Source organism: Sabethes cyaneus, chromosome 3 (genome assembly GCF_943734655.1).
Source record: "Sabethes cyaneus chromosome 3, idSabCyanKW18_F2, whole genome shotgun sequence".
Taxonomy (NCBI): domain Eukaryota; kingdom Metazoa; phylum Arthropoda; class Insecta; order Diptera; family Culicidae; genus Sabethes; species Sabethes cyaneus.
This window is the reverse complement of record NC_071355.1, coordinates 97,905,235-97,925,237: the sequence shown is the minus strand read 5'-3', so window position 1 is coordinate 97,925,237 and position 20,003 is coordinate 97,905,235. Positions and strand designations below refer to the sequence as shown.

General features: G+C 38.3%; 1 protein-coding gene across 3 annotated transcripts; it reads right to left on the bottom strand.

The window, feature by feature from the left end:
- Window positions 1-12,717: 12,717 nt before the first annotated feature.
- LOC128742088 (ralA-binding protein 1) lies at window positions 12,718-19,966 on the bottom strand. 3 transcript variants are annotated; one of them, XM_053838301.1, is made up of 6 exons: window positions 19,950-19,966; window positions 16,361-16,499; window positions 16,164-16,296; window positions 14,666-15,502; window positions 13,559-13,742; window positions 12,718-13,490 (listed from the first exon to the last, which is right to left on the bottom strand). In XM_053838301.1, exons 2-6 carry the CDS (start codon window positions 16,449-16,451, stop codon window positions 12,801-12,803), a joined length of 1,935 nt encoding a protein of 644 aa, XP_053694276.1. In that variant the 5' UTR covers window positions 16,452-16,499; window positions 19,950-19,966; the 3' UTR covers window positions 12,718-12,800. The 3 variants fall into 3 exon arrangements, with proteins under 3 accessions (XP_053694276.1, XP_053694277.1, XP_053694275.1); XM_053838302.1 differs by lacking the exon at window positions 19,950-19,966 and having other exon boundaries at window positions 14,666-15,499; window positions 16,361-16,624; XM_053838300.1 differs by lacking the exon at window positions 19,950-19,966 and having other exon boundaries at window positions 16,361-16,623.
- Between the last annotated feature and the right edge of the window lie 37 nt (window positions 19,967-20,003).

The window sequence follows — 20,003 nt, the reverse complement described above, 5'->3', positions numbered from 1 at the left end:
ATTGCAAATAATTTTAAAAAGTTTTTGTCAACCCCCCCCCCCCCCACCCCCCCCCCCCCCCCTTTGGAAATTGCCTTGAAAAATCGGGGGGCAAAGAAATAATTTGTAGGATATGAGTTAATTTTTTTTTTCATAACATCAATTGTATGTAGTTTCTACAGCCTGAAAACTCAAAAATGAGTGTACGAGTTAAGCTAATGCTTCTAGCACGAAACAGAAATGGAAATTCGAGCAACGAAATTTCCAAAAATCGGCCGAATAAATTTTCTTTCGTTTTTACCTTTTTGTATCTTTTTACCTTTGTTATACTATAACAAAGGTTTAAAAATTGGTCGAAAACACGAAATTGATCTGAGGCCCGGAGGGCCAAGTCACATATACCAATCGATAGGGTTCGACGATTTGAGCAATGTCTGTGTGTGTGTGTGTGTGTGTATGTATGTATGTAAAGATTTTTTCTATCGCCTGTTTCTCAGAGATGGCTGAACCGAATCGTTCGCTATTACTTTTGTTTGAAAGGTATTATTGTCTAGTAGATCACTATTGAGTTGTTTCGTGATACGACGTTTCGTTTAAAAGTTATAAGCAAAAATGTGAAAAATACGTGACACGAGTTTCTCCAGAACTACATGACCGATTTCAACGATCTTAATATCAAATAAAAGCTCTTATTAAAGCTAAATTGTTCAGGAATTTTTAATTGGAAACAAACAAGTAGTTTAAAAGTTATGCTTAAAAACCCTGTTTCATGCAAAATTTCATAAGAATTGGTTTTACCGGTCAAAAGATATTAACACTCGAACACTCGCGCCAACTTTTATAACACGGTTACTCGCGCGCAAAATAGCCCCAAACCAAAGAAAACGTGTGCACTAGAGTTTTGACTGGAAAAACTTAGTTTTAGGTTTATCGAAGTTTTGGAAGAGTTTCTTAAAATTGAAAGCTCTATCGTTCGGTAGAATTTAAATTTTGATTAATCCCCCTAAAAGTGAAATAAAAAAAATATTTTTCTTCAGTGTCAATATAACACACTGATGTGTTCTGCAAAGTTATAGAGCATATTATTACAAGAAATTTTGCTAAAGACAGTAACCTTCTATCTCTGCAGCAAAGATAGAAAAATCTTATTTATTGTATATGAATATGTAAAATCAGTTTTTTTTATTTTTGCTCTTTTTTAATTGTTGCATGACTTCTTCATGTACTACAAAATTGTACAAATAGTAAAAATACACAACTTTGCTGAAAATAGTATATCTGTATGTTTGCTTGTTTAGGAACTGTAGAACTTTGATTAAAAAGAATACCCTAATTTTGACTTCGAATTACTCGACCAGTAGACGGATACATTTTAAACATTTTACCAATAGTTTTGCTGCATACATTTTCCCAACAATTTAAATTATTAATGCATTGAATAATAATGACATTTTGCTCACAATAAGTTAGTTGAAGAATATACGTTAGTTAAACAACAATTTGTAACTTTGTAACAATATGGCGTTGAAAACCCTACACGTGTTGTACAAAATACCACAGCGTGAGTAACCGAAGATTAATAAAAATTGATGAAAATTATTCAAGAAAACTCTATTGATGTGATTCAAATAGAATGGCATTCCAGGAAACTATGCATAGTTCAAAAACCTATAAACTAGACCTTTACTAGAAAATGTATATGTTAAAGAATAAGATTTGCTCTTACAACTTACTTTTATTTGCACTTACTCAGATTCATAACAACTTACATATGAACTTACTTATGAAAAAAGAATCTATCAAAATTTAAAAGTGTTCCTATTTTGTTCAAATTTTGTAAACTTATTCAATTTTCAAAAATTTTATGTAAACCAACGCACTATGCAACGATAACCAATAGATGAATTATGTTCCGAAGACGTGTCGATTTCTATCTCAAATAGCAAGTAAGACCGCATAACAAAGGTTCCTTTCACCACTAGGTGGATTAAATCGGGTTTTTCGTAGATGTTTGCATAGGAAATAATAACGTATAGGTTAAAAGCAAGAATAGATTTGGTTTTCACATTTAAACTTAAAGTAAAAATGCCGAAAAACAATTGTTTTTGCTCGATTTAAAAAATTGAGTTATCGGTTCTTACGTTGGCATGAAAATAGTTTTTGTAGTAAAAAAATCTCTTTGTTTTGTTTTCGAGACCAACCCCCCCCCCCCCCCCCCCCCCACTCCAATGGCCCAACACCGGAAGGACAAAAACTTTATAAAATATTTGCATTGGCCTAATCCCCATCAGATATTATTAACTTGTGATAACGTTTTTTCCAATCCTCGAAGCATTTTGTGATCTTGTTCAGCTCCTTCTTCGATGCTGTCTTTATCTCCTCAATCGAGCCGTTGCATTATTGAAGTGTTGCTTTTGGCCAAAAATTCGCGCACACGCAATGATGCATGAGCAGAGGCGTTATCTTGGTGCAAAAACCAATTTTTGTCACATCTTCTCGGCCCTCTGAGAACATTTTGTACCAGCGATAAACGTTCCTACTGTCCAAAGTAGCTCGCCGTATGCAACACACAGATAACACAAGATCGTAATAGAAAGTTCACATTCAATCGTTTACATGTCAATTTTACATTGGAATTGTATAATGATTAGAGTATGTCAAAACAAAGTGAACAATACATTGTTTTGCAGTCGCGCGTGTCCTCATATACAACTCATGACTGTACATTATAAAGTAGTATAGATGATTGAAATATTAAGTTATAATATAAGTTCAGGAGTATTAAATTGCGTGTTATAAAAACCGCTGTATATAATGGAATAATTGTCAAAATTTTCGCACGTATATGCCACTACTTTGGTGCTTATAGGTTCGTATCTGCCGTGAAATATAATTTTTCCGTTCAGATATGATGTCGTATTTCTCAGTTGCAATCGAGATATACAATCCAAATTGTTTACTGGGTTTACTGGCTTTACACAAAATTTTATACAAACTTTTTGATCCAGTTTTTGGAATAGACAAAAATCGGAGGCAAGCTAAACCACATCCACGCACAATAGCAGTCAAAAACTGACTGAACATTCAGAATGGCCGAAATTGTCAACATCAGTGAGGGTAATGAGTACCAACATTAAGGTAACATTAAAAAGAGGTAAAATCAAACATACGTATCACGCGAAAATTCAAAATTTGCGATGCTTTTTGAATAAACCTCGTAAGTTGGGCAGAGAAACATATGTAATAAAAAATTATTATGACATGATAGATTTGATTCCATAAAAATGGACTAAATATCTAATTTTTAATTATTATTTTTAATCTCGAAGACATCTACCTGATTGATAATATGTACACTGATCATTTTTTGCGAGATGTAAAGCTATAACTAGGTGATTGATGTTTCTCAGCGAATATTGTGCTTCTGAACTTAAAATTAAGGCGCCCTTTACAAAAAGCGATATTGGCACATTTGGCCTTACCATATCCAACGCACACTACAAATGTGTCTGGGCCTTCACAATTGCAATGGTAGCAAAACAATGGTTAGTTTGACAATCATTTAGTGACAAGCAAGTGGAAAGCCGCTGAGAAGATTGTGCTAGGCACCATGCAAAGAATGATGTCTTACACAGTTCGCTTAGCTGATCACAATTGCGGTATATTCATTGCACAATTTGTGGCACATTGTAGCACACAAGTCGGACCTTTTTAACATCCAAATTTTAAAATGTTGCAATTTAACACTTTTTCCAAATTTTGACATTGTTAAACTGAAGTAATGAGCACATGTTTGACGTGATCGGTACCTTACCGATACAATAAGGCACACTGTGAACAAAATTGGCATAAATAAGATGCATTCTAAGCGACTTACCCTTGTTCACAAGACGTTATGAATTGTTAATAGATTTGATAAAGAGCTAGTTTGTAATAATTCAGTCCAATAGAAATGAGAAACATCCATCCGTAGGGTTGGAGGCTTCTGCTCCTAATTTGAAGGAATATTAAGCTGTCAATCAGTAATAAAATTTCCGGTTTGCAGTTTTCCAGCGCCAACATTCGTGTCCGACGAATCGCTTTCCAGTTCAAACATATGTTATATGACCAGTAATATTTCAATAGAACATTTTACGCGTATTCAAGCCAATGCCAAATAAATACAAGCGATTGTTTAAAAATAATCAATCACTTAGCAAATAACAATGTCCACAAATAGTTCATATTATTCTTAAAACTTCTTTCTTTACTATACATTTATCAACTATTTTTTTGGTTTGATTATAGTCACTTTAACAGCTTGGATCATTCGTGACTTCTGCGGGGTTGGGATTTGAACCCGGGTCCTTGGCGTGAGAAGCGTGAATGCTAACCACTACGCCGGGATTAACTCCACCTTTATTAATGAATATAAATATAAGCAAAAATAAGAATATATTGACAGTTATCCTTAGATACACGAACAGTAAGATTGACATTTTCTCGACAATTTTTTTTATTTTGTATGTGTATACTACACCGAGAACTAATAATACATTTCAATTTTATCGCGTTATATTTAGGGGGTGAGCCTTCAGTAAACATATCATGTGATGGACATCTTATTTCAAATAGTTTGTAGGTATGTGTTTTTTTTCTCTGCCTCTCTCTATGTCTCCGCCTGTATCTCCGACCTATGCGCACGCACTCCCACAACAGTCCAAACAACAGAGGACTAAACTCGGCCTTCCCAAGAAACTCTTATTTCACATTGTATCTGCGAGTACTCATGTGTAGACGTAGTAAATAGTTGAATGTTACGAAAGTTTTATTAAATTCAATCTGGAGTTATTGTTTATGTGACGTCCAAGCGCATTGATTTACAATTTTGTATAGCCAAAACAATGCTGATTGCAGGTGAAATGTAGTTATGAGCCTACTTTCTCTACAAATCAACTAATGCCATTTGACTAGGTATCCTATGCTTATGCTGCTTATGTTTATGCTAATCAACTAATGTCATTTAATTGTACTCAGTACTATGCATAAAAAATATCTAGGTATATAAAAAGCTTTCGAGTTACAACTTTAACGTAACATCGAACAGTAAGTTATTGTTTAGGTTTTTATTTAGCACAAATAAAACGAAGCTGTATGAAAGATTAAGGCGGGCAACCAATTGTCGTTTTCGACGATAGAGCCATTGAACTGACGATGGCCTAATCGAAACACCACCTCCTGCAGTTTGGCCTCTATTATGTACATTGCAGTCACCCGAAGATCAATACGATAACGATAGTCTAGCTAGGTTTTGGTTTCGGAAATGTCGGCACATACGAGCAGATAACTAAGAGAACACACCACCCACATTTTGGTAATAGAAGTGAATATGTTTCTTCAGAATATGTATGAAATTCTGGAAGATTGTACGTGTTAGTAGACGAGGGAATGGAAACAGAGTACGGATCACCAACGAGGAAAAAATCAGTGATTTCGAACATGCCTGACAAAGGACTTTGAAGCATAACCAGGACGGCTACTGGGCGTCCCGCTATCACAGACTGGCAGAAGCGTCTGCCCGGTAAGAATCAGTTGGCTGGACTTCAAGGGTCGGTGGGCCGGTAGTTGAAGAGTTGAAAACGTAAACTGCATCAGCGAAGAAATTACTGCGGCGGGGTGTATTCGTTTGTGAACTTAATTCAGTTGTAAAGAAACCGAAAATTTCATTCCGCGTCACACCTGATTCAATCAGCGAATTTACATAAAAGGTCTGACCAGCGCATAACTAACTACTACGATTATTCTGAGGCATACACACTTAAAAAATAGCACCAAGTTCGGCAAAATTTTGCCGAAATCTAAACAGCCGAACGTTCGGTAAAAATGTCGATGATGTATTCGCTTTGACGGCGCCGCAGTGGAGACACCTGCATTGGTTTCGAGTTTGCGTGAAGCAGAATAGCGATTTGTTAAAGACTGCAAAAGACAGAAATATATGCCGGAAATAATTTTCACGCATTCAGTTACGGGCAGTTCTGTAAGTGGAAAAGAGGTCGTGCGGTGCCGTCATAGCGAATATCGACGTTTACGGATCTTTAGTAACGTTTGGCAATATAAAAAATTTTACCGAACGGTCGGCTGTTGATATTTCGACAAAATTTTACCGAGCTCGGTGCTTTTATTTAAGTGTGTACTCTGTGTAACAGTAGCACAGTAAAAAAATATTTCATAACTACAATTAGAATTTACACGATTGCCAGGAACTACAAATGAATTCAATAAGATTAGAAGGAACAGCAAACTATGGGTGGATCATGATTATATGCTACTATTGTCGTCGCCGTAGTTGTTAACATAAAGTCGGAGTTTCAAGCACTCGTCTGAATTCAACTCGAGTCATCACGCACGCAATCTGTTCATATTGCCGGTGTGGTTGTCCAAGAGAACCCTTTTCACCGCACCGTCGTTCGGCATCCTTATGACATGCCCGGTCCTCCGTAACCTACCGACTTTTGCCAGGTGTACGATGTGTGGGTAATTTGTACTACCAACATTTCAGTAGCTGCTCAACTCTCGAGTCAAGCAGACGCGTTAACACAGTATCCAAGCTTAGCAAATCGATCAAAGCTTTGTTCTTTCGTTTTGCCGCGTTTATCATCGCGGAGTGTGTCCACGGGCATACTAAAGCTCTAGCGATGGCGCGCCGCGAAAATACTTTCCGCATAGATTATGCGGTAATGTCCAAAAAGCCAGACTTTGTAAAAGTCCAAACCTTCATAAAAAGTGTGCTGGGCTTGAAGCAAGGTGAAGTGACGAGAATACAGTGTAGCCGAAGCCTTGGTTGTGCCTTTGTGAAGGTTGTCGATCTGGCACTCGCACAAAAAATATGTGAAGAACACGACGGGAAACACGAAGTGGTAGTGGAAGGTGGTCAGAAGATTCCCCTGAGAATAACCATGGAAGATGGGGCAGTAGAGGTCAAATTATTCGACCTCTCTGAAGACGTATCTGATGAAGCAATAACTAAATTCTTATCCACGTACGGTGATGTAATCTCAGTACGTGAGCAGATGTGCGGTACTGATCCGAAATACGAATTTCCAAACATCTCAACCGGAGTTCGGGTTGCAAAAATGATTGTGCGATATAATATCGAGTCATGGGTGCATATTGATGGTGAATGGACTTATCTGTCTTACTTTGGTCAGCGTCAAACCTGCCGGCATTGTCGAGAATTCGTTCATATTGGCGTGTCCTGCGTGCAAAACAAGAAGTTGCTTGTGCAAAAATCTTACGCCGACGCTACAAAGCAACCAGCCGCAGTATCCGTAAAACCACTAGCTAAGCCGCAAGTTGCAAAACCAACACTATCGAGTCAATCGGATACACAGTATCCGCCCTCGAAGAAGCAAAAGCAACAACAGCATCAACCTCAACAAAAGAAACCTCCAGCATCTACAACAATATCGATCGACACACAATCGGAAAAAGAGTTTCCTTTACTCTCTGCAGCTATAAAACCTATATCAGGACAAAAATCATCATCCAGTAACAGCTGTTTCTCCAATATTTCCAGTCAACAATATACCGATAGCGCCGAAATGTTCCTCACAGTTCCTACTGTAGCAGCCACTAGTAAATCTGATGGCAATGAGACAGACCAATCAGTAATGTCAACTAGTAGCACACGCTCTCGTACACGCCGACAAACGAGAAAACGACGAGATGGCAGTGACGGTGAGGGTGATCAGGATTAACTCATGGATCAGACTGCCAGTTACAACATAGCCACTATTAATATAAACAACATCGCCAACGAAACAAAACTCAATGCTCTCCGAACTTTTTGTAGAACGATGGAACTCGACGTCATATTTCTGCAAGAAGTGGAAGATGCACAACTCTCTATTCCCGGCTACAACCTCGTCACAAACGTTGATATATCAAAGAGAGGGACCGCAATAGCCCTCAAGCAATACATTCATTTTTCCCATGTAGAAAAGAGCCTCGATAGCCGCCTTATTGCTCTCCGAGTGGGAAATACAACATTAGCGAATATATACGCACCGTCAGGCTCAGCAATGCGTGCTGAAAGAGAGCGTTTTTTCAAAAACACTATAGCCTTCTATCTTCGACACAACACCGAGAATATGCTACTAGCTGGCGACTTCAATTGTGTTATACGACTGTGTGACGCGTCAGGCAATAATAACAGCCCTGCTCTACAAGCCACCGTACATCAGTTGCAACTCAGCGATGTATGGGTAAAATTGCACCCCACAACTCCCGCACCCACATATATCACGCACAACTCCGTCTCCAGGCTTGATCGAATGTACATCAGCAACGGACTCTGCGCCCAACTGCGAAATGCAACAACCCATGTCTGCTCTTTTACAAATCACAAAGCATTGACTGTGCGAGTATGCCTTCCTAACCTCGGTCGTGAGCCTGGTCGTGGTTATTGGTCACTACGACCACAGCTTCTGACAGCAGAAAATATCGAGGAATTCCAAATTAGATGGCAATATGTGACCCGACAAAGACAATATTTTCCAAACTGGATGACGTGGTGGATATCCTACGCTAAACCAAAAATACAGTCTTTCTTCCGATGGAAATCTCGCGAGGCATATAGTACCTTTCATGCAGAACACCAACGACTATATAGTCAGCTTCAGCAGGCATACGATGGATACTTCCAAAATCCGGCGATGCTCGTCACCATTAACCGAGTAAAGGCACAAATGCTCACTCACCAGCGACTATTCTCGCATAATTTTATGCGGATCAACGACACGTATATTGCAGGTGAAAGTATAAGTACTTTTCAGTTAGGCGAAAGGCAGAAAAAGAAAAACGTTATCACAGAGCTGCGTGATGATAACAACGAGACTCTAAACACTTCTGAAGCAATCGAAAATCATCTCCTTCGATACTTCAGAGATCTATACTCAGCGACAGAGCAAAGCGACGAAGCACAGCATTCGTTCCAATGCGAGAGAGCTGTCCCCGAAAATGATGTGGCAAACTTAGCTTGTATGGATGAAATAACAACAACCGAAATACTAAGATCCATCCGCACATCGGCAAAGAGAAAGGCAGCAGGCTGCGATGGACTACCGATCGAGTTCTACCAACGTACATTCGACGTCATACACCGAGAGTTGAACCTAGTATTAAATGAGGCTTTGACATCGGATCTCCCCTCTGATTTCGCTAACGGAGTGATCGTGTTAGTGCGGAAGAGAGGAACAGAAAATACCGCACGGGGATATCGCCCGATCAGCCTTCTAAATGCTGATTTCAAAATTCTCAGCAGAATCCTTAAAGCGCGACTTGAACTTGTAATGCAGACTCATCGAGTGCTAAGTGATACGCAAAAATGTTCAAACGAAGGTCACTCAATTTTTGAAGCCACTCTTTCTCTGAAAGATCGGGTTGCACAGATGATAGCGAGGAAGCAAAAAGGGAAGCTCATAAGCTACGATCTTGATCACGCTTTCGATCGAGTGTCCCTTTCTTTCCTTCACCGAACCATGCTACAATTAGGGATAAACCCGGCTTTCGTTGGACTGCTCGGACGAATTGCAGAGCAATCGCGTTCTCGGCTGATGGTCAACGGACATCTCTCACAACATTTCTCTATCGAACGATCGGTCCGTCAGGGAGACCCTCTCTCGATGCTCCTCTTTGTGATCTACCTTCATCCGCTCCTGCAACAGTTGGAGCGACATATCGGCTCCGACCTGGTGGTAGCCTACGCAGACGATATATCAGTGGTAGCTACCAATACACAGGTAATTGAACGCATCAATGAACTTTTTGGGAATTTCGAACGGGCTGCAGGCGCTAAACTAAATCTACATAAAACGATTGCTGTAGACGTCGGTCTCATAGACGGAGACCCGTTAAACGTGCCATGGTTGCAAACAGCTCAAAATGTTAAGATTTTGGGAGTTGTTTTTACAAATTCAGTACGCGATATGGTGAAAATCAACTGGGATGCTCTGGTAACAAAATTTGCTCAACAAGTGTGGCTGCATTCACTTAGAAATCTTAACTTGCAACAAAAAGTAGTGCTTTTGAATACTTTTATCACATCCAAGATTTGGTACGTTGCATCAATTCTTCCGCCGTACGGCGTTCACACGGCAAAAATAACATCTACCATGGGCTCCTTCCTATGGCGCGGACAACCAGCGCGTGTTCCAATGGAACAAATGTCACGCAACAAAGACTCCGGCGGATTAAAACTGCAATTACCGGCGCTAAAGTGTAAAGCGTTACTAATTAATCGACACTTGCAAACTAGAAACTTCCTTCCCTATTACCAATCCTTACTAAATCAACCCTCTCCGCCCCCTACAGAACTGCCCTGTTTAAAATTACTTTCCCAACAAATTCCCCTTCTGCCTCAACTGATGCGAGAACATCCATCCAGTGATCTGATTCACCGCTTCTTTCTTGAACGGACAGAAACTCCGCGAGTTGAAAGGAAAACCCCTGGTCTGAATTGGAAACGCATTTGGGCAAATATTACAACAACAAAACTATCATCGATTCATCGAAGCAACCTGTATATGCTGGTTAACGAGAAGACGGAGCACCGAAGGTTAATGAGGGTCATTCAACGATCGGATGGAGAAAATTGTTTACACTGCAATGCTGCGACTGAAACACTTAAACATAAATTCTCGGAATGCCCTCGCACAGCACCTGCATGGGCATTCGTACAGCAGAAAATAACCACAATACTCGGCGGATGGCGAAGATTGTCCTTTGAAGAACTGCTGCGACCTACACTTGAGAATATAGGACTATCAAATCGAATTAAAATATTGAAACTATTTATTTTATATATTTCATTTGTAAAAGAAGTAAGCAATAGAATTGATATTGATGCCATGTCCTTCTATTTAAGCTGTGAATACTAAAAATTTGTAAATATTCTTTTATGTAAATAAAAACACACTAAATATTTAAAAAAAAAAAAAAAAAAAAAAAAACATTTCTGTAAGATCTGTCGGATTGTGAAATTTTGATTCGCAGTGTCGCCAGCACTCATGCTTTCCCACGTAACAATGGTGACATCCAGCGTAGCCTGATCTGGAAAAGTATGGTATAGGCGACGTTTATCAGTGTTATGCAGTAATAATTGCCGCAATCAGCCCTTTTTGAAGATGAGACAAACAACTCCTTTCATCTATTCCACCGTTTTCTTCCGAATCTTGGAAATAACCCAGTGTTCAAAAGTTGTTGTTTGTTAGTTTGATTATAGTCACTTTAACAGGTCATTCGTGACTTCTGCGGGGTTGGGATTTGAACCCGAGTCCTCGGCGTAAGAGGCGTGAATGCTAACCACTACGCCGTGATTGACTCCGTGTTAAGAAAATCGTGCTAATTCAAAAATCGCTTAGAAACGGCGGTAATTTAAAATCACCGAAAATATTATATGAATTTTCAAAATCGTCAAAAAAACCCGTTTGTATAGGAGCTTAAGATTACGTAATCTATGTGTGGGTATATAAATTAAGTGTATAGGTAAACAGATGCAATGTGTAATTTGATGCTTAGGACTACGTAACCTATGTGTAGGTATACAAAAGTTGGTGTAGGTAAACTAGTGGTGTGTTTTGAATAATGTCTTATGCAAGAGTTTGAAATCTAAGAATTAAATAAAAACCTGAAAAAAGCCTAATAGAATTATGTGAATGATGTGAATCTGATGGCATCTGAGAAAGAAAAGAGAACGAAGTTTTTAACCAGAAGTAGTTTCGTCTGAGTGTGTCTCTGTATGTCTGCGTTTTGGCACATATTTAAAAAGCCAAGTGTAACCGTTTCCAGGGTCTTTGTTTAGTAAAGTGGAGGAGCATCTCTCTAAACTCTCCGTTACATCCATCTTCCACGCAGAGCAGTTGTGTATTACTTTTGCGTTGTCAATGGTTAGCGACTCAGCCACTTTTGATTTAAAATGGTGTCTCAGACCTTTCTCGGCATCTCTTGATGCTTTTGTTACCTCTGCCAAGTGTTCCTTAGTGCGTCTTTCCAGATTCCTTCTAGTCTGGCCGATGTAAACCTTTTCGCAATGTGAGCAACTGATTTCATAAATCCCGGATTGTCTATGTTCTTCAATCGGGTCTTGAGTTGATCCCAACTTATTTTTGAGCTGGATGTTTCGGTTGGTGTAGACTAGGTCGATTCCAAATCTCATTTTTCGCCGGAGAGGGCGTGGTATATTTTCGTCGTATTCTACTGACTCTCTTAAGTTCTGGTGGTATTGGTGTTAGTGTTGAGTAATTTTTTGTATGCTTCTCTTCTTTTCTTGGCAATAATCTTCAGAATTGTCCTTTCTTGGTATTATTTGTATTGTATTGGGTATTGTTTGTCATAAAATGCAGACATTTTCATGCATTTTAAATATACATTTTTTTGCAATTTTTTTCCGCCATTTATCACATCTTTGCACTTTTGAAAATACAGATGACATTACAAAAACTGACAGATTACCTCACACACACATCAGATTAAAGTCTTATCTCTCTTGAAGTGATATATAAATAATGCTAACTTGAAATTCAGCAGTAAATAGGTTTTGAAAACGGGGTATGAAATTTCATACGCTAGGACATAATGGATCAATTCAAAAATCGTAAAAATACACCGTGTAAAAAAGAGGAGTGTAATTCGAATGAATAAACACTAGTTTGAATTTTGCCTTTTACCCTAGGTCTGGGCGAAGATAGAACACAATTTAATACTGGGGAATAGCACATTTATTGAATGCATAAATAATATAACTACGCTATCAGAGAGAAATTGAATCAAACATTTGATTATTTTTATATTTTGTAACGATTCAATGCGAGTTCTACTTGCATCTGAATCAAAGCTTTGTTTTCTTCAAAAATTTCCTTTGCCAATATTTGACGTTTCTGTTCTAGGAGAGCATTTTCTTTCGCATACTGCGCAACTAAACGTTCGTAGTCTCCATTGTCACTTACTGCGCAATCTAAGCTGCTGGGCCCGTAGGTAATGCCATTGTCAGTAATCAATAAACGTTTCATTCGAACAATTTCTGTTCTTTCTGCATTTATACGAGCCTGCAGCTGAGCCTTCCAATTTAAAAGTTCCTGATTTTCTAGTTGTAGTCGAATTAATGTCAAATAATCCGGATGATTTTCCGGTAGCAGCATGAATCCATTATCAGTAACAATAACCTGATCGCTAACTTTGACTGTATCGGCACTTCCAGTGACACACAGTGTGGACTGATCGTTCTCTGGTGATTCAATTTCACTAATTTTCTGTTCAATCAGAGCCACATCCTCCGGTGTTTCCTGAGGGGTATTTTTTGCATCAGTATTTGTAGCTGATTCTGTCGAAACGCCAGTAACAGTTTTAATAGACGATTCATCATCGGAACAAGACAATTTTGCTTTGTTCAAATCAATGGAAATATCCCCATCAACCGTATCGTCCAAGCTTTTTTGCAAGCCATCAGACTTTTTCTCAAATACCCGTAACTTACGCTGAAACAAAAGAATCGGAAAATAAATATAGATATGTACGTTAACCGATAAGCATATAAGATATGCACCTTCAGTTGTGTAATTATCCGTTGCACTTCCCACAGCTGTTCTTCACGTTTTTTTGTGACGAAGCCGGCATTCATTTCTGCATGGATCTGTGCTAGTAAACTTTCCTGCTTTTTCAATTCCAAAGAAATTTCGTCCGCTGTTTCTGGTAAGTTAGGGCTTGATGCGGTAATTGGAGGAACATACCTAGAAAACAATCATTTTATTATCATATGACACTATCAACAAATTATTGATCCACCTTATAAAAAATCTCGATAACAAGGACAAATTATATTTCCGTATTCGCTTCATATGATATAAAAGTACAGCCTCTAGCCTCGCAGCCAATAATACTACCCAAGCGACATTTGAAAACTTTACTACGATTCTTGTTACCATATGCACAAAAATGAGACCGTCTCTTAAAAACAGGTGCGTTATCTTTATTTGCACAAGTGACGATATATTTACTATAGATCTATCGGAGAACATTTTATCTTGCAATTAAGTAGACAAGCAGCATCTTATGTATCAGTGGTTAAAGATAAAGCCCAGCACATCAAGATGATACCTTGATAAGAGATACTAAACTAATGAGCTAGAAAACTATTTAGCATGTATCAGTACTATCAGGACTTGTTCATTCACTTTGACTCAATGTTGATTCATTTGACAAAATTGTATATGGAACATTTGTAGAACTAGTTATTATCTACAATTTTGCTGAATAAAGTTTTACTGTATCTTTTGTATTTACGGTGCTACAATGCTAGTACCTTATTAGTGACTAATTGAATGCTCATTTAGTTACTAATAACGTACTAGCATTGTAGCATCGTAACTACAACAGATACAGCAAAACTTTATTCAGCAAAATTGAAGATGATAAATAACTAGTTCTACAAATGTTCCATATACAACTTTGTCAAATATTGCTCGGCTAGTATCGTCAAATGAATCAAAATTGAGTCAAAGTTAACGAACAAGCCCTGAGTACTATACAGTTAGTATTGAAGAATTGACAGGTCGTTAGTATGAACAAAATTTACACCATTCTATCTTTAACTGCTTCTCTGGATGTATTTGTTGCATTTGAAGATTCATTTAGTAAAAATATCTATACTTACTTGAGCAATTTTGTATCAGCAAAGAGGCTGTTGCAATGACAGAGTATTGCGACAAATAGTCGATGAGACATCTGCAACGTCGGGCTAAGCAGCATTGCCGTGTTCTGTGCGTTCATTTTTGTGTAAGACTCGTTCTGAGTAACAGCGTCCAGATGAAGTACTATCCATGCCAACAATGTGCGGTTACAGCTAGGTAATTGATCTATTAAACTTAAAAGTTCCTGCTCTTGTTGTGAAACCTCCGAATGTGAAGCTACTTCTTCGAAACGCGTTGACAAATCTGTAGTAAGGATAGGTTCCGGTAGCTCCCGCAGGAATAATTTTAGCAGACCACAAGCAATTGGAACGTCAAATTCATCGACACAACTGCCTTCGCGACTATTATATGCTTTCTTCAATTGTTGTATTTTAGTTTTCACTGCTTCGACTTTATATATTTGATCGCTTTGCAATCCGTATTCTTGTAAATAATCAATGCAATCACGAACCACCAATGGTAGATTTATAGTGTCATGGCATCTACTCCGTTCTACGGCTAAACCCAACGATACTCCAAAAATAGGTTGTACATCACCAAGATCAAGCACTTCCTCACTAACGCTTGCCTGCTTTAATTTCTTTTCCTTTTTTTCCTTGGATTTTTCCTTTTTGTCTTTCTCTTTTTTATCTTTGTCTTTCTTTTTCTCCTTATCTTTTTCTTTCTCTAGTTTCTCTGACGGTTTTGTCTCTTCCGGCTTACTTGTTTCTGGCTTCTCCTTTTCACGTGATTTCTCTCGTTTCTCTTTGTTTTTTGAAGGAAATTTGAACGCCTTTGATTTTTTAGATTTTGACGGACTTCTGAAATAATACGTTATTCAGCTATCATTTAACCTATTTGATTTGCAGCATTTTTTTGCTTATGTTGAATATATAAAGATGTTTTTATTTATGCATGATTATTAGCTCTTCTACTAGTTCATCGAAGAATTGATGGGGAGGATGGATATGTACTGCAAATTATATTTACAAAATTACTTCTAAATATATTCGCTTTGCCATTAGCTCGTAAAAGTGCACAAGATAATTACCATGAGTACATTAAAATGATAAAAACTTTAAGATAATAACGCTTTTTGAGCTAATTTCTTGTACCTTAGGTTCCCCTCGTAAAATAATTTGTATAGTATTGCACCTGGCAGCAATTTTACGAGTCCTACGCAAATTCGTTTTTTAATAATTATCCTGTACTTACTAAATACATTGAAAACATGCTTGTCAAGCAAGGAGGGGTGCAATGTGGGGGCAATAAAGAAAAACTGATGTTTCAAATTGCTAAATTGCAAACATGTGTGGTAGACGCAGAAAATAACCACGCTAATAATTTTTGCCTAGGACTCTAAATTGGTGGAAACTCCGCTATAATTCGTATCTATAGTTTTGTGGGGGGAAACATTTCGAAGTCTCTCTCCTCTAACAGAAGGTAGTTGCATGACGAATATCAAATGAAAATTGTAATTACTTGGTTTCTAAGTCCTCCTCCGGTGAGCTTTCTCCTTCCAGCGTCGCATAAGCACTTTTTTTCTCTTTTTTATCTTTTCTGCGACCAATCAGCAGTTCTTTTTTACTAATCTTTTCCGCCTCTGCTTCAGAAACTATCGAATACAAAACAAATAAATCCTACTATAAATTACATGTACATACATTTGAAGCACTTACAATCTTTATCATCCTTCTTACTTCGACTGCTTCCCTCTGAGGCATACAATCCAGGAAAGTCTTTTTCTACGTCCGGGCTATCGAAATCCATTAAAAACCCAGTAAAGTTTGCACTTTTTTCTTCCTAAATATTTAAAACCTAAAATATTGTACACATCGCTATTCAATGTTTAGATCGTCTCACGTCACGTATTGTCAATAATAATGGGCAATGTCGCATCGGTAAATCAGAACTTCAACTTCAACATCGTGGTTTCGATTCGATGAGAGCGACGTGAGCGATATTATGCACTGAAACAAGAATCATGGTAATTGTTACCATATTAGAGGGTAAAATTAAGAGGACACACCAGTGAATTTTTACAGAAAAGATTTCTGTTTAGCTTAAGCAGTGTTCTGGTCAAAATAACTATGCGTTATTTTCGGCGTTACTCCGATACATAACAAAAATAACAGAATCGTAGTTAAAATTACTAGACATGACCATAAAAGGTGGTAAAATTATCTGAGAACATATTACTTGTACTAGAATCATGGTAAATTTGAATAGCTTTTTCATGGTACTTACAAAAAGCATGCGTTTTCTGCAAAATTGTGCGAGATACCATGGTTTTTGTTTCAGAGTGTGTGCATCACCCAGGCGTATGAAACGGGAGCTTGAATTTGTAACCAACATCTCTTTATGCTTCACACACTCTTTATACACGAAAAAAAAAAGAAAAAAAAAACAAAATCAAAATAAACAAACTTTTACTGTGTTGTATCGAGTTTTATTGAACGCGATATCGATCTCGAATATTTCAATTTAATTTACATATTTGGTCGTCTAAAACGTTAAATAACTAAACATGAAATGCTTCATTTTGTCCTGTGGAAATGATTTCCACGAGGGGAAAGTTCGTGGAAATTTCAAATTATCAAAACATAGATTCCCGAAAGATGCTTCCGTTCGCGCACAGTGGCTGCGGGTAATACAAAAAGCTGAAAATCGGTCGTTTGTCAACTTTACGGAAAGTGATTTACATTCGGCACTTGTTTGTTCCGATCATTTCACAAAAAGTTGCTTTTACGAAACAAAATGTGGACGCAGACTGATTAAGAGTGCTGTTCCATCTGTCTTCACAGGTTATCAATGCGAAGACAAGTACGGATATCTGGTAGAATAAAAATAAAAGGAATAATAGCTATGACTTTCATTTCTAGTAGTGAATCCAGCACTTCGAATATGCTGCCTAAACCATTTTTATCATCAGTCGAAACAGATCACCATTCCCAGCTGATTGAACAACCCATGAATTCGATAGATCCGCAGTCGTCGAACATTGAGTTGACTAGTCAGAAACTATCTTACGATATGCAAATGAATTTCAAACTGACACAAGTTGAAAATGATCCCAATGACTCGTTATTCGGTCTGTCGCAATGCTCAACATCAAGTTCAATTTACAGTGAAGCCAATCATCTGAAAGCTCAAACACAGTTGCCACTTCCTGATCCTGATTTATCATCATCAGAATCTCCCGTTTGTTTCGATTCTGGTTTGAATAATAGTGCTGGTTCACTGAAGGCAACTCAAATGATAAATCCTATTGCAAATTGCACCGTTACGAACCTGTTAACCGTTGAAAATGGCACAAGGGAGTCTGCACCGGTTCAACGAAAAAAGTAAAATTTACGGTCTATAAATACGAGTTCATCATATTACTATTTTCAATTAACTTTCTAGAGCCATGCGATACGCAGGAGACATTAACGATTCCTTGAGCCCTGAGGAAGCAGTGGTTGCACTTCCGAAGTTGAAGGCCAAGTTATTATGTTATCGAAAAAAAATTCGTACACTTTATGCGCAGCAAAGAAGATCACAGCGGAAAAGAAAAAGCATGAAGGATGTATTTGCGAATTTGCGGATCAGAGGACTTATCTCATCGTCAAGCAGTGATGCACTACAGGATGCACGTATTTTGTCACTAGTTTCTTTTTATATTTATATTTATTGCATTTTATAGGATTTTGGAACCAATAACGCGTTGTTGAAAGAATTAGTGCATCACAACCCGAGACAGCCTTACAGCCAGCTATTGCGAACGTTTGCAACTACATTGCACTTTTATTCACCTAAAGCATATCGTTATGTACGTCGCGTGTTTAAAAATAAATTACCTGCTACCCGAACTTTAGTACGTTGGTATGTTTCTGTCGGAGGTGAACCAGGTATCACTAAAGAGGCGTTACTGTCACTCAAAATGAAGGCGAATGAGTATGCAAGACAAGGTAAACCCCTACTTGTAGCACTCGTGATGGATGAAATGGCCATTAGGCAACAAATTTTATGGAATAAGCATTCCAAAAAAATTGATGGAGTGCCATCCAATGTGCCAAATCATCTAGAAGTTCCCGCAGCACGGGAGGCGTTAATGTTTATGGTAACGGGCGTCGATGAAGCGTGGAAAATACCCATCGGCTACTTTTTGGTAGAGTCCATGAATGCTGATACCAAAAAGAACCTGATTCTTACCATTCTCGAAAATCTTCATTTATCTGGTGTTACTGTTATCTCATTTACCTTCGATGGGACACAAACCAATATCCGCACAGCAAGCATTCTTGGCTGTGATTTTGGAGCTTCTCCATTGCGTACTTCTTTCCCTCATCCCTCTACCGGAAACAACGTGTATGTACTATTGGATATAGTACATATGCTCAAATTGGTTCGCAATACCCTACATGCGAAGGGAACGTTGCATACTCAATGCGGGCCCGCGAAATGGAGTCATATTGCGGCACTGCACGACTGGCAAAACGCGAAAGGACTTCGCATAGCTTGCAACCTGACGGATAACCATATCCGCTTTGAGAACAATAAGATGAAGGTTATCCTTGCTGTGCAGGTCCTCAGCCAGTCGGTAGCAGATGCCCTAAGATTTCTGCAGACCCGCGTTGAAGCGTTCAAAGAATGCCAAGGGACGATAGAGTTTTTGGAAATATTCAACGACCTCTTCGACCTAGGTAATTCTAAACCGTCTTGAAATTCTCAGCTAACCACCAAATGGCAAAAACGTGTTTGATTACTGCATCACTACGACATATCTGATGATTTATTTAACTTTTTCAGGTAATTCCATGCATGAAACCGATACTGGCTTTAAAGCGCCACTATCGGAGAAAAATTTTGATTTCTATGTTGAAGCATTCCAATATGCCGAAAATTACATTCGCAGTATCACGCTCGAAGACGGAACTCCAATTCTGGAATCAAAGAACAAAACTGGATTTTTAGGGTTCCTTGTAGGAATTGAGAGTTTCCGTCAACTGTATGCAGATTACTGCGAAATAAACTCGAATGAGCATTTCAAAGAAGTTGAAAATCCAGCAGGTATACAAAAACCGCCATTAGAGAAAATTTTTACATACCGATTCTGTCAGGATCACATTGAAATGTTCTTCGGTGCCATCCGCAGTAAATCGGGGTGTAATAACAACCCTAATGCAGGTCAACTTAAAGCGGCTTATAAAAGACTCCTGATGTCAAACGATGTTCGGACAAGTAGTTTCGCAAACTGCACAGACTTCAATAACACGTTTGATTTACCTTCAACTGTCGATAAGTTTTCTGCTGCCGCAATATCGGAATATTCAAACAATG

Excerpts from the sequence above, each read along its gene's own strand:
- LOC128742088 (XM_053838301.1), bottom strand. The coding sequence starts at position 16,451 with ATGGATTTCGATAGCCCGGACGTAGAAAAAGACTTTCCTGGATTGTAT. Across the intron at positions 16,297-16,360 it reads TAAGAAGGATGATAAAGATT|TTTCTGAAGCAGAGGCGGAA; the intron begins GTAAGTGCTTCA and ends TGTATTCGATAG. Across the intron at positions 13,743-14,665 it reads GCTGATACAAAATTGCTCAA|GTATGTTCCTCCAATTACCG; the intron begins GTAAGTATAGAT and ends ATTGTTTTCTAG.